This window comes from Herpailurus yagouaroundi, unplaced genomic scaffold (assembly GCF_014898765.1).
Source record: "Herpailurus yagouaroundi ecotype Mexico unplaced genomic scaffold, PumYag 67172, whole genome shotgun sequence".
Classification (NCBI taxonomy): Eukaryota; Metazoa; Chordata; class Mammalia; order Carnivora; family Felidae; genus Herpailurus; species Herpailurus yagouaroundi.
The window spans coordinates 73,130-86,854 of NW_024420017.1; the positions used below are offsets into that span (position 1 = coordinate 73,130).

General features: G+C 36.7%; 1 protein-coding gene across 2 annotated transcripts in view; it reads right to left on the reverse strand.

Moving 5' to 3' along the window:
- The window catches only part of VSIG4 (V-set and immunoglobulin domain containing 4), a 38,425-nt gene that overhangs the window by 9,132 nt on the left and 15,568 nt on the right, over positions 1-13,725 (reverse strand). For both annotated transcript variants that reach the window (XM_040467035.1, XM_040467034.1), the window contains exon 4: positions 491-553. In XM_040467035.1, coding sequence (XP_040322969.1) covers positions 491-553 — 63 coding nt within the window. The remainder of the gene's footprint in view (positions 1-490; positions 554-13,725) is intronic.

Consider the following 13,725-nt stretch of genomic DNA (forward strand, 5'->3'; position numbering starts at 1 on the left):
TCCAAGAACTATGAGGCAAAGCGTGGCTGAAAAGTTTGGGTACCTTCACTGGGAATTTATTCTGAGCTTTCCAGAATTCCTGGAAAGGAATTGACCACTGGCACTATGAGATGATGTATCTTAGTTTCTTACTGTTGGTGGTGGGAAGAGGCCCATGGAGGGTGGGCAACATATCCAAAGTCCCACAGAAAGTCAGATTAGGAGCAAAACATAAGTCAGAGTTTTCTCTTTTCCAACATGAGTACTCTCTTTTCTTACTTTTGCCTCAGATGTTCTCACAAAGAAGAATATACATATTCATTATTCCACTTCTTCACAACATTTTAATCATTTCTCCCTTTCTTTTATTTCCATTCTGTTATTGCTATGTTTTCTCTGAGGAACCCAGTAACCTCTTATTACAAATATAATGGCATTGAACCTTCTTCTTTGGTTTCCATGACATCATTTCAGACCTCTATTGCACCCACAGAACCATAGTAAAACTCACCTTTCAAGGGAGATTGCATTGTTGTAGGTGTCTCAGTCTTAGTCTTGAGTGACTTGGAAGAGTCTGCAAGGAAAAGGGAGACCAGTCAAGGGCCCTGGTACCCTTGAGTGAACAGTTGAATGCTCTGGAGAAATTAGTAAGTAATAAAGAAAGCTAAGTAGGAGAAAGTAAGTAAAGGTCAGTCAGGTCCATACCTGGACCTGTCTCAACACTTTTCTTATGATGCTGAAAAGTTGGGTGTTACCTGGTCATCCTTCACATCTTTCTAAGGCAAGCTTAAGCCAGGATTCATAGGCCTCTAATAAATGTGTAGCTATAGTCCTGAGCATCTTTCAACATGGATTAAAAAGACATATTTTGCTTTTAATAACTTATGAAATTTAGCTATTAATTTTCTTGAGAGAGATTTAGGAAGTATTACAAAGAAGGTGGCTATGGGTGATGTCAGTGGAAATGGTACAGTTATGACTTCTGGGTATTTACTTCTCTACAAAATCAATAAAATAACTGGCAAAGTTTTTAAAAATCAACTTTTTTATTCTGCACCAAGAAGAGAATCTGGAACATAGCTTGGTGACCCCTCTTAAAGTGTGGTGGTCTTGAACCATCCTTTCTTTTGTGTTTCCTTCCCCTATTTCCTATTTTGGACCAGATCTTTTATTCTAAAAACTTGACTCCTACCCTATCCCCCTCCCCAAAACAGCCCCCCTCCCACATATACCTTTAAACCCTGAAAAAGCTATAAACACTCCATCCCTTGTTCCTAATATCTTGTGTCAAGACCATTCCTTGATGTGATTCATACCAATACACTTGTATTTGAATGGATCAACCCTACTTTAATCTCTAATCTTAGGGTAGAGAGAAGCAAAAGCAATGAGGGGGGCCTTCCATGTAGAAATAGGGTCTGGAGACCAAGAAAGGGAAGATGAATGTATAATCCAAGTCACTCAGGAACTTTTATGCAGGTGCAAGAAACTTATGTCAAAGTGGCCACAAGATTGTTTAATAGGAGATGAACAAATGTAACTCCATGTTTACTGCTAGAAACCAAAGCTTTGTGTGAAATCTTGAACTTATGGGGGTGGGTTGGGGTAGGAAAGCTTGTACCTATCTGTTCTTTCCCTGATCCCTTCCCCTCATTTCTTGAACTGCAGGAGACTGAGCCCCCTTGGGCTTTAGTGACTCCATCTCTGGGGGGTGTTTATGTGGTTGATTTTGCTGTGCCGGGTACTTCCTTTCCCCACCTGCTATTGTTTTTTAATACACATGCTGACCCTTTTCCCTTCTCTTTTTACCCTGGGAAAATCCAATGAATAAATAAAAAGTTATTGGTACTGAAAAAAAAAATAAAATAAAAATCAACTTTTTTTTACAAACAAACAAACAAAAATCAACTGTTTTCCAAAATAAAATTAAATAGCTAGAGGTTTGCATCAATCCAGGGAGCATTTTTAGGATAAAAACAGCTAAATGTTGTTAATAACAGCAATTGTGTGGCATTTTAACTTTTTCTAAATACATTACTCCTCCCCAGGCCATTAGTAGCCTTGAGTTAGCAGAACAGTTTAGTTTCCAAGCAACTGTCATTATTTGACATGTGTGTCGGTTCTCTGACTCAAAACGCTTGTCTTTATTGATTACTCCATGCTAAAATTCTCCCTTGGGAAAAGGGTATATGTGTCATACATCTGCTTGAAGCAATGGATAACAGTTGAGGGAAACAAGAGACTGACCAAAAAGTTTAAAAGGAAAAACTGAAGAATTAAATGTCAATAGAGGCTATGAAAATCTCTGACACATTCCTAAGAATCTAGAAGGAATGCACTTGCCAAGCATAGTGCTGTGTTCATGTTCAGGAAAGACATGAGAAGGTCATAAGTCCTTACCTCTGGCTAGCCTTGGGGCTCTGCATAAACAGGGAGTGAAGGTTATGGCAGTTATAAGCTTCCTGGGTGGGTGTTAAGGACATATGTCTACAGGCAACAGAGCTCTTTAGAAAAGAGTGGGACATTTGTTTGTCTTAGGTATTTAAGGAATTCTCTATCCAATCATTTGCTAACTATCAAGCTAAACTAGTAGAGACTTTGTTGGCCATCCATGATAAAGAATACAAAAGACTATGCTGAATTAGTTCAGTAAAGTCACTAAACAAATAAACAGTATCTAAGACAACAAGCAATGCCATCATTAAGCCCTGGAGAAAGAGAGAGAGAATCAGGCTTCCAGAATTGCTAGATTATATTGTTTAAAATATAAAAATGTAAAAAACTGTTTAAAAAACAGTTTTCAACAAAAATATGAGATATTCAAAAAAATTAGAAAGTACAGCTCATAAACAGGTAAAAACTCAATGAATAGAAACTGTTTCTGACATAGTATAGGTATTAGACTTGCTAAACCAAGATTTTAAATAAATTACTTTAAATCTGTTCAAAAATTAAAAATTTCATGTCTGAAGACCTAAAAGAATGAAACTGATTCAAACCAAATAGAGAATATCAAAAGAGACATAAATTATAAAACAGGAGCCATCTACAAATGCTTCAGTTGAAATTTACAATAACCAAAAGAAAAAATCATTGGGAGAAAATTTTACTAGAGCTAATTAACATGGCAAAAAAATCATTAAACTTGAAAAGATGACAATTGAAATTAGCCACAAAAACAGAAAATAGAATGAATGAGGAAAAGTGAGCAGTTCCTCAGAGACATGTGGGACACCATCAAGTGTACCAATGTACACAAAATGAAAGTCCCAAAAAGAGAGGATGGAAAATTACAGATGGAATATTATTTTTAAAATAACTTTAAAAATCTCAATTTGATGAAAAGCATTATTCTTCAAATATAAGAAGCTCAATGAACCCCAGTAGGAAAAAAATTTTTTGAAAAAAAAATCTACAATTAGACACATAATCAAAAGCCAAAGCCAATGAAACAAGAGAGAAGGAAGTCATCATATATGAAATTCTAAATTTTCACTCATATGTAAAGTTTAAGAAACGAAAGAAATGAACATAGAGGAAGGGAGGAAAACATAAAATAAAACCAGCGAGGAAGGCAAACCATGGGAAACTCTTAAATACAGAGAACAAACTAAGGATTGATGGAGGGGCGGTGGGTGGGATGATGGGCTAAATGTGTGATGGGTATTAAGGAGGGCACTAGTTCTTAGCAGAAATAGATGAAATAGTAAGTGGAAATTAATAGAGAAAATCAACAAACCCAAAATTTGGTTATTAAAGAAAATCAACAAAATTGACAAACCTTTGGCTAGACCAACCTGGGAAAAAGAAAGAAAACTCAAATGTTAAAATATTTAATATATTTAATAAAAAGAGGACCTTACTACTAACTTTGTAGAAATAAAAATAATTCTAAGGGAATACTATGAATAACTGTAAGACAATGAATTAGTTAAGATGTAAGAGAAATTCCTAGAAATTTACAAACTATTAAAACTGACAAAAGAAGAAATAGAAAACTCGAATAGGTAGAAATTTAACAAGTAAAAGATTGGATCTCTAATTCAATACCTTCCCACAAAGTAAAGGTTAGGCCCAGATGGCTTCAATGATGAGTTCTACAAAAGGTTTAAAGAAAAATTAATGCCTATTCTTCACCAATTCTTTCTAAAACTAGGAAGGTAACTCTTCCCAACTTCATATATGAGACCAGTATTACCCTGATACAAAAGCAGATAAAGACATCAAAAGAAAAGAAAACAACAAAAAAAAAACCCACTATGCGTTATGAATATAAATGTAAAACTACTTAATAAAATACAAGCATATAAAATCCAGAAGCATATCAAAAAGATTATGTACCATGACCATTAGGGTTTATCCCAGGAATGCAGGATTGATTCAACATACGAGAAATGAATCAATGCAATACACTCTATTAATAGAAAAGACACAGAAAATGCACTTGACGTAATCCAACACTCTTTAATTATAAAAAAAAAAAAACATTAAGCAAACTAGGAATAGAGGCAATTTTCTCAGCCTGATAAAAGTATTTATATAAAACACACATGGGGCACCTAGGTGTCTCAATCATTTGAGCATCTGACTTAAACTCAGGTTATGATTCTCGCAGTTCAAGTTTGAGCCGCGCATGGGTTTTGCTGCTGTCAGAGAAAAGCCCGCTTCAGAACCTCTCTCCCCCTCTCCCTGTCCTTCCCCTGCTCAGACTCTTTCTGAAAAATAAGAAAACATTAAAAAAAAAAAACATACAGCAAACATTGTACTTAATGGTAAAAGACTGAAAGCTTTTCTTATAAGATCAAAAACAAGACAATTATGTCCACTCTCACCATGCTTATTTACCATGGTACTGAGGTATTAACCAAGGAAATTGTGCAATAAAAAAATAAAACACATCAATATTAGAAAGAAAGACCACATGTCATTTGCAAATGTCTTCCCCCATTCTGTCAATTGCCTTTTAGTTTTGCTGATTGCTTCCTTCGCTGTGCAGAAGCTTTTTATTTTGATGAGGTCCCAGTAGTTCATTTTTGTTTTTGTTTCCCTTGCTTCTGGAGACGTGCTGAGTAAGAAGTTGCTGCGGCCAAGATCAAAGAGGTTTTGCCTGCTTTCTCCTTGAGGATTTTGATGGCTTCCTGTCTTACGTTTAGGTCTTTAATCCAGTTTGAGTTCATTTTTGTGTATGGTGTAAGAAAGTGGTCCAGGTTCATTCTTCTGCATGCCCCTGTCCAGTTTTCCCAGCACCACTTGCTGAAGAGACTGTTTTTATTCCATTGGATATTCTTTCTTGCTTTGTCAAATATTAGTTGGCCATACGTTTTTGTGTCCATTTCTGGGTTCTCTATTCTGTTCCATTGATCTGAGTATCTGTTCTTGTGCCAGTACCATACTGTCTTGATGATTACAGCTTTGTAGTATAGCTTGAAGTCTGAGATTGTGATGCCTCCTGCTTTGGTTTTCTTTTTCAAGATTGCTTTGGCTATTCTGGGACTTTTCTGGCTCCATACACATTTTAAGATTATTTGTTCTAGGTCTGTGAAGAATGCTTGTGTTATTTTGATAGGGATTGCATTGAATATGTAGATTGCTTTGGGTAGTATTGACATTTTAACGATATTTGTTCTTCCTATCCAAGAGCATGGAATATTTTCCCCTTTTTGTGTGTGTCTTCTTCAATTTCTTTCATAAGCTTTCTATCATTTTCAGTGTATGGTTTTTCACCTCTTTGGTAAGATTTATTCACAGGTATTTTATGGTTTTTGGTGCAATTGTAAATGGGATTGATTCCTTGATTTCTCTTTCTATTGATTCATTGTTATAGAAGTTCAACAGATTTCTGTGCATTGATTTTTATACCCTGCCATTTTACTGAATTCATGAATCAGTTCTAGCAGTTTTTTTGTGGAATTTTTTGGGTTTTCCATGTAGAGTATCATGTCATCTGTGAAGAGTGAAAGTTTGACCTCCTCCAGGCTGATTTGGATTCCTTTTATTTCTTTGTGTTGTCTGATTACAGAGGCTAAGTCTTCCAATACTATGTTGAATAACAGTGGTGACAATGGACATCCCTGTCTTGTTCCTGACCTTAGGGGGAAAGATGTCAGTTTTTCCCCATTGAGGATAATATTAGTGTTGGGTAGTTCATATATGGCTTTTATGATCTGCAGGTATGCTCCTTCTATCCATACTTTCTTGAGGGTTTTTATCAAAAAGGATGCTGTATTTTGTCAAATGCTTTCTCTGCATCTTTTGAGAGCATCATATGGTTCTTGTCCTTTCTTTTATTGATGTGATGAATCACGTTAATTGTTTTGTGGATATTGAACCAGCCCTGCGTCCCAGGTACAAATCCCACGTGGTCGTGGTGAATAATTTTTTTAATGTATTGTTGGATCCTGTTGGCTAATATCTTGTTGAAGATTTTTGCATCCATGTTCATCAGGAAAATTGGTCTAAAGTTCTCCTTTTTACAGTGGTCTCTGTCTGGTTTTAGAATCAAGGTAATGCTGGCTTGATAGAAACAGTTTGGAAGTTTTCCTTCCATTTCTATTTTTTGGAACAGCTTCAAGAGAATAGGTGTGAACTCTTCCAGAAATGTTTGGTAAAATTCCCCTGGAAAGCCATCTTGCCCTGGACTCTTGTTTTTTGACAGATTTTTGATTACTAATTTGATTTCCTTACTGGTTATGGGTCTGTTCAATTTTTATATTTCTTCCTGTTTCAGTTTTGATAGTGTATACATTTCTAGGAATTTTTCCATTTCTTCCAGATTACCCATTTTTATTGGCATATTCTTGCTCATAATATTCCCTGTTTATTGTTTTTATTTCTGTTGTGTTGGTTGTGACCTCTTCTCTTACATTCTTGATTTTATTTATTTGGGTCTTTTCCTTTTTTTTTTTCTTTTTGATCAAACTGGCTAGTAGCTTATCAGTTTTGTTAATTCTTTGAAAGAACCAGCTTTTGGTTTCATTGAACTGTTCTACAGTTATTTTGGTTTGAATGGAATTAAGTTCTGCTCTAATCTTTATTTCCTGTCTTCTGCTGGTTTTGGGTTTTGTTTGCTGTTCTTTTCCTAGCTCCTTAAGGCGCAACGTTAGGTGGTGTACCTGAGATCTTTCTTTCCTCTTTAGGAAGGAAGGCCTGGACTACTATATAGTTTCTTCTTATGAACGCCTTTGCTGCGTCCCAAAGGTTTTGGGTTGTGGTGTTATCATTTTCATTGACTTCCATGTACTTTTTAATTTCCTCTTTAACTGCTTGTTTAGCCCATTCATTCTTTAGTAGGATGTTCTTCAGTCTCCAAGTATTTGTTACCTTTCAAAATTTTTTCTTGTGGTTGATTTCAAGTTTCATAGCATTATGGTCTGAAAATATGCACGGTATGATCTTGATCTTTTTGTACTTACTTAGGGCTAATAATTTTTTTAATGTATGGTTGGATCCAGTTGGCTAATATCTTGTTGAGTATTTTTGCATCTATATTCAACAGGCAAATTGGTGGATAGTTCTTCTTTTTAGTGGGATCTTTGTGTGGGAGTTGCAGGAGGGAAGCAATAAAGGAAAAGACTTCAAAAGGAAAGGGCTGGAGAAGGTACAAGGCCTTAGGATATGTTTACACAGCTGAATGTGGTGCAGCTTGTAAGGAACCCTAGAGCCATTAACATTGCCCAGGGCTGGATCCTCCTTCACACCTGACCCTTACTATAGCTATAGAAACCAGTGAACTCGAAATTCAACCTTGAAAAGCAAAACAATTAGATTGATTAACACACTCAGTTGACTTTATGCACATAGTGTTTAGCAATTATCGTAATAAAAAGAAGCTTCATTCTGGAGTTGGGCCTCATTCTGACTCGAGTATGAGGACCTTCACTTAACTGAACTTTGCGGACTCATCTTTTGTGACTCCAGCTATATTCCCTGCAACAATTGGCCTAGTCAGCAGGTTAAGGCAGTCTTCCAGACTACTTTGGTATACAGTCGCAGAGGATTAAAGCGGAGCGGTAGGACAGGTAAGTCCTGGCTCTGGGATAGTGAAGTATGGGAAACTCACTGTCTCATGATCATGAAGCTTACTCTAAATTACTTCGTACTTTATTGCGAAGTTCTGGAGTAAAAGTGAAAAGAGGAACTTTTGATAAGTTCTGGTACTTGGTTAAAAAACATTGCTATTGGTTTAACCATTCTGGAAAAAATCTTTTACACCTTAAACAATGGACATTAATTATGAAATCGCTTAGACGTGCTCATCAAAATGGAGATATCATTTCTTTAAAAGTTTGGTCTTTATGCTCTTTGAAATGGCTTTACAGCCTTTACAGTCCGACTCAGAACAAAATATAAGTTCACCTAAATTAAAAACTCATCAAGAAGAAGAAGATGAGTCAGATTTTACATCTGATAGTTTTGAGGATGATTCTTCCTCTGAAGAAATCAAAGCTATAGCGTCTGAGGAAGATACTTTACCAGAATGGCCTCTGCCACCACCCACAAATGATAACTTGGAGGATAGTGCCTCCCCTTATAATAAAGTATACCCCCCCCGCTCCTTTACCTAAAAATACAAAAATTCCTACTCATGTTAAACGAAAGACTGCCTATCCAGTCACTTCCATTCCTTTTTCTAATGATCAGCCTCACATAATAGTTCTTTCCAAGGGATATGGGGGCCCTATAATTACACCTCTGATGTGAGGGTTGATAAAGGCTAAGGAGGAAGGAGATTTAGAATTGATACAACTGGTACCAGAAATATTTCCGGTTACTCTGAATGCTTTTCCACCAAATGCACAATATCCTAATGGAAGCTATAATGCTATAATACTCTCAGATCCCTGTAAAAATTTTGAAAGATCTTAAAATGGCTTGTGTCCAATACGGCACTAACTCTCTTTATATGCAGGGCTTACTTTCAGCATTTTCTGATACCAAACGCTTGATTCCTAAAGATTGGGAAATGTTGGCTAGAACTGTTTTATCCCGTGCTGAATATTTATGACTTATGACTTGGTGGGAAGATCAGACTAAGATTCAAGAGGAAAGAAACATTCATGATAATATTCCTATTGACAAGGAACAACTTTTTGGACAAGGAGAATATTCTCAACTAAGATATCAATGTGGTATGAGTGATCAAGCAATACAACAAGTACAGAATTGCTGTAAGATGGCTTGGCAAAGTACAGCTACTCTAGGGGAACTTACCCCCTCATTTGTAAATGTTAAACAGGGAAATACTGAACCTTATGTTGACTTTGTAGCAAGATCAAGAGATGTTTTGGCTAAAACAATTCCTCAGGCAGGCCTAAGAGATTTGTTGGTTCCTATTGTGGCTTATGTAATGCTAATTCAGAATGCCAGCCAGCTCTTCATCCTATAAGAGTGGCTGCTGTGTCCATGGCTGACTATGTGAAAGCATGTGCTGATACTGGTACCCCACTTTACAATATGAACCCCTTTGCTGCCGCTATAAGACAGACAGGCCCTTTTAAAACTAACGCCAAATGGTTTGGTTGTGGAAAAATTGGCCATATGAAAAAAGACTGTTGAAAAATAAAGGACAAATTAAAAAAAAAAAACAAGCATAATGTTAATAATACCAGTACTGATAATCTATCTAAATTAATGTCTCCAACTGTTTTATGCCCTCGTTGTAAAAAAGGATATCATTGGGCCAATCAGTGCCATTCCAAATATCACAAAGATGGGCATCCTCTTCCATCTCTTAATATTGATCGAAATCAGGGAAACTTCTCACAGGGCCTAGCTCAGGGCCCAACAAACAAAATGAGCTTTTATCCAGCCAGCAATGGGTCTCAACACCACAACATCGACAGGTCACAGACCTCTGTCATGCAACAACTGGGAGTCCTGCCTTAGATCTCCCTGCTATAGACCCAGCCTTCTTTAGGTGTCGTTAAAGTTAGAACAGGAATTTATGGGCCTTTGGAAAAGGCACAGTAGGCCTTATTTTTGGGCAGAGTAGTCTTACACTTAAAGGTATTCATGTGCATCCTGGTGTTATTGACTGTGATTAGGAAAATGAAATTCAAGTTATGATATCTGCCGATAACCCTTATAATATTCAACCAGGAGATAAAATTGCTCAATTACTTATTCTTCTTTATATAGAGGGCCAAAGCAATCCTGTTATCAGAACTGGAGGTTTTTGCAGTACCGGAAAACAATTATATTGGCAAACATTTTTGAAAGATTTTCACTCCAAAATACATCTTAAAATTAATAATAAACCTTTTATAGGATTAGGAGACATTGGAGCTGACGTTACCATCATATCTGAAAAGTTTTGGCCTTCATCTTGGCCTGTTGAAAATGTACCTGTAATTTTTACAGGACTTGGCTCCTTAGAGGGAATAGAAAGAAGTCAACAGATTATGAGATGTGAAGGACCCGAGGATCAGATAGCAACTCTTAAACCCTATGTGGCTAACATTGCCATTAATCTGTAGGGTAGAGATATACTTCAACAATGGGGTGCATATATTAATATCCCATCTGTATTTACTCAAAGTAAAAATATAATGTGTGCCATGGGATATGACCCACTAAAGGGATTATATATAAATCAACAAGGCATTAAAACACCCCTCAATATTTTCCCCAAACATAAAGCCACAAGTCTAGGATATCCAAATTTATCCTAGTGGCCACTGCCAGAGAACAAAAAATGTGTGCTGCCTTTAAAATGGCTTATTGATGGGCCATTTATGAGCCATATCTTCTTGATATGGATAGAGAAGTGGCCACTTTCTTAAGCAAAACTGGCAGCTTTAAAATTTTTAGTTTCTGAACAATTAGAAGCGGGACATATTGAACCTTCAACTAGTCCCTGGAATTCTCCGGTTTTTGTCATAAAAAAGAAATCTGGAAAATGGAGAATGCTGACTGATCTCCGACCCATAAATAAAATCAAACCATCTATGGGGGCGCTACAGCCTTGCCTTCTGACACCTGCTGCTATCCCTTGAGACTGGAAAATTATAATTATTGATCTTAAGGATTGTTTTTTCTCCATTACCTTAAACCCTAAAGATTCGGAAAGATTTGCATTCTCCATTCCTGTAATTAATCATGAGAAGCCCAAAAACAGATTCCAATGGAAAGTTTTACCTCAAGGAATGTTAAATAGTCCTGTTCTTTGTCAGCTTTTTGTTGCAGACCCTCTCTGATATTTATTATCTGTTTCCTCATGCTCAGATCATTCATTACATGGATGACAGCCTATTAGCGTTACTGGAACGACATGATTTACATGCACTCTTTTTAGCAGCTCAGGCAACCCTCTCAGAAGATGGCCTCATTATTACAGAAGACAAAGTTCAATTTGAAGATCCCTTATTCTATTTAGGTCAAAATTAGTACAAAATTCAATAATGCCTCAAAATGTTCAAATTCGTAGAGATACCTTGCATACTTTGAATGATTTCCAGAAGTTATTAGGAGACATTAACTGGTTAAGTCCTACTCTAGGTATACCTACTTATCAACTGACTCATCTTTTTGATGTACTTAAAGGGAATTCCAATTTAAATAGCTCTAGAAAATTAACTCCGGAAGCATCCCAAGAATTACAATGGAATGAACAAAAAATTGCTTCCAGTCAGCTTACTCAAGTTGACCCCTCGCTACCTGTTTCCTTGTTAATTTTACCATCACCTCATTCTCCTACAGGAGTACTTTGGCAGGCTAATGGAATCATAGAATGGATATTTCTTTCCAACAAAGCCTTTAAAAAATTACCTACATATTTAGACAAAATAGGAATGTTGATTTTTAAGGGTCGGGAGAGACTTAAGGAAATAACAGCCCAAGACCCTGAGACAATTATACTACTTCTGTCTCATGCACAAATATCCATGGCCTATCAGCAATGCATTTCATGGGCAACTTGGAGTTCCAGATAATATAGGTCACATAGACATCCATTATCCTAAATCCAAGTTAATTGAATTTATCAAAACCACCTCCTTTATCATGCCTCGAATTGTACAAGCAGTACATGTAAATGGACCTAATTATTTTACAGATGCCAACAAATCCAGTTATTCTGCATATTATGGTCTTACTTCTAAATGTGTAAAATCCCCATATGCCTCAGTACAAAAGGCTGAACTCGCTGCCATATTTCTATTACTTATGGATGTTTCCTCCTCCATCAATATCTTAACAGATTCAACCTATTCTAAACAAATGATTGAAAATCTGGTGGGAGGGAGGGGAAAGTGGGTGATGGACATTGAGGAGGGCACCTGTTGGGATGAGCACTGGATGTTATATGGAAACCAACTTGACAATTAATTTCATACTAAAAGAAATTTTAGAAACCATTAATATTTATTCAGATGGCTCAGTTTTGTCTGACTTATTTTTCAAGTCCAACATTGTCTCCAACACCAATCCCATCCTATATACATTACTCACATAGGATCTCATTCTGGCCTCCCTCGCCGCTTGGCAGAAGGAAACGCTACAGCGGATTCCTTATTGGCAGCTCCTGTTATTACAGCACAAGATTTTCACATTATGACTCATCTTAATGCTAAAGGCTTAAGTAAATGCTTTTCTATTTCCCTTAAACAAGCCAGAGAAATTATCACACTGCCCCACTTGTGGGCCCATTGTTATTCCTCTGTACTCTTAGGGGGTTAATCCCAGAGGTCAACAACCTAATGATTTATGGCAAATGGATGTTACTCATGTTGCACAATTTGGTTGCCTTGCATATGTACATATATCAATAAATACATATTCTGGTTTTATATGGACTACACCTTTGTCAGGAGAAGAAACGGCCCATGTTATTCAGCACCTTTTAGAAGCATTTGCCATGATGGGACTCCCCCAGAATCTTTAAACTGACAATGGCTCTGCTTTTACTTCTCACACTCTTCTTATATTTTGCCAAAAATGGGGCATTCATCATACTACAGGCATTCCTGTAGTCAAGCTATTATTGAACATGCTAATCGTACATTAAAAACCATGTGATGAAAACAAAAACAGGGGATATGGCCTTGAATCCAAAGGATCAATTAATGAAAACATTATTTACACTTATTTTTTTGGATTTAAGAGGTGAACACGAGCTCACCGCAGCTGAAAAACATCACACAGTCTCTAATACCAGACCCCTTTCACAACCAATATTTTGGAAAAATGATAATAACCAATGGTGCCCTGGGTATGTTAAACTGTGGGGTCAAGGATTTGCTCTTGTGTCCACAGATAACGGGTATATCTGGCTCCCAGCCTGGCAATTAAAAGCACGATATGAACAGATGGGTGAAAAGAAAGAGTTGACGATTTTCGACCACTGAAGAAAGATACGGAAGAATTAAGCCTGGAATGAAAGATAAAAAGAAGAACCAAAAAAAAAAAAAAAAATGAAAGCCAAACCTCCAACATGGGGACAGATGAAGAAGATGACTCTAGAAGCAGAACAGATCCTCCAAAAAAGAGGAACACCTAAGACTTCTACTACTCTGTTTATTGCCATGATGTCGGTTCTTACTTTAACCATGAATACTAAAGAGAATCACATATATTGGGCTTATATTCCAAATCCACCTCTTAATAGATTAATTACATGGGATGATCCTTCTTTCCCAGTTTATGTAAATGATTCAGTCTCGTTGCCTGGACCTTATGATAATAGAGGTCCATTTAAACCAGAAGAAGAAGGAAAAATAATCCCTGAATATTCTGTAGGTCCAGATGGGC